This window comes from Branchiostoma belcheri, unplaced genomic scaffold (assembly GCF_001625305.1).
Source record: "Branchiostoma belcheri isolate BF01 breed outbred unplaced genomic scaffold, Haploidv18h27 scaffold11, whole genome shotgun sequence".
NCBI lineage: Eukaryota > Metazoa > Chordata > Leptocardii > Amphioxiformes > Branchiostomatidae > Branchiostoma > Branchiostoma belcheri.
The window spans coordinates 4,385,405-4,386,852 of NW_017802491.1; the positions used below are offsets into that span (position 1 = coordinate 4,385,405).

At 33.6% G+C, this 1,448-nt stretch overlaps 1 protein-coding gene across 1 annotated transcript in view; it reads left to right on the forward strand.

Moving 5' to 3' along the window:
* The window catches only part of LOC109482164 (ankyrin repeat and fibronectin type-III domain-containing protein 1-like), an 87,574-nt gene that overhangs the window by 42,151 nt on the left and 43,975 nt on the right, over positions 1-1,448 (forward strand). The window contains exon 9 of the mRNA XM_019784867.1: positions 548-612. Coding sequence (XP_019640426.1) covers positions 548-612 — 65 coding nt within the window. The remainder of the gene's footprint in view (positions 1-547; positions 613-1,448) is intronic.

Genomic DNA, 1,448 nt, shown 5'->3' on the forward strand with positions numbered 1-1,448 from the left:
CATCAGGCTGCTGAAGACTTTCTCTAGTCCTGACTATATCATATGTTATATATTATATATTAGCCTGGGGTAGAATTGTACCTTATCAGCCCATTTGTAGCTCATGATGTTGGAAATAACTGGTAGCAGTTCATGTTTGTCTTCATGTACTGTAACTATGGACTGCTGTGCTAGGTAGGTTACCTTTAAATTTATATTTTCTTTTTCTAGATAATTTATTTTGTTTACAAACCCTTTATTATTGCTGCATTTAAAGTCAAATAATATAAAGCTGTCAAAGATAGATATTATATTTCTGTTCAATGGAAATTTTCCTTTGTGGTGAAATCATAGGTCATGCTCTGGGTCATATAAAGTTGACTACTTATTCAATAATTTATTGCCAAATACAGTCCTTTTCTTAAGTACTGTCCATGAACTAGTTTAGTGCAATGGCAGGACTCAAATTGCCTCTTTTGTGGATTGGTTTTGTTAAAAAGAAATATAAGCTAGAAATGCTCATGCCCTGATGTGTTCCCAAGAATTCCCTTTGTAACTGGCAAAACAGTTCTCCCTGGTGTCCCTGTTTATCACCTTGATGCAGATCTATTTGTGGATGAAGGATATCGGAATGTAGTGGTGAACCCACATGTACTACAATGTACCTGATATCAAAGATGTGATAAGAAAGAGGAAAAACATGTTTGAACTAGTTTCAACATCATACTGTTCTTTCACAATTCACAAACCCAAGTTCAGTATCTATTTCAATGCTTAGCATTACATTCTAAAACATACTGTACAACAATAAATCAAAATGTAACGTTAGTGCCTGTGATGACAAGAAGGAGAATAATCACAATATGTTTTTTAACATAATTATGCTGTTTGTTTCAACTACATGTATTTTCCAACACTTTTCTAATTTCTTTAACAATTTATACATTTTATACTAATTTAAAAAAGCTGACAATAAAAGTGACATGTAGCATCTAGATGGGTCCCTTAAGTAAGTAGTACACTCTGAAACATACTGTCAAACAATAAATCACAATGATTGTAACCAGATACAATTTTTGCATGAGAACAAAACATTATTCATCGGAAGATATTTTATTAGAACAATACTGTGTTTTTTTTCTATCCTGCTGGTATGTGTTTTGTAGCTTCTAACTCATTGTTTCAGTTGAAAGCTATCTCAGTTCTAGACTCATCACTGTCTTGGACTTATCAAATATTAAACAGGGAATAATTGCGAAAGAAAGACACTATTGTTGAGAAAAGTGAAGTGTAGAGACACCGCGCTCTAAATCAGTTAAGTCGCATAGTTACCATTCAGAATGGTTCATAGATAAAAGGCCCCACATGACACTCTTGTGGTTTCTATCTCAGCATCAATTGTTGAGAATTTTGGAACATGCAGTCCTTGCATATTTTGCTTTGTGTTCAAGCATTGCAGCTGCATGATT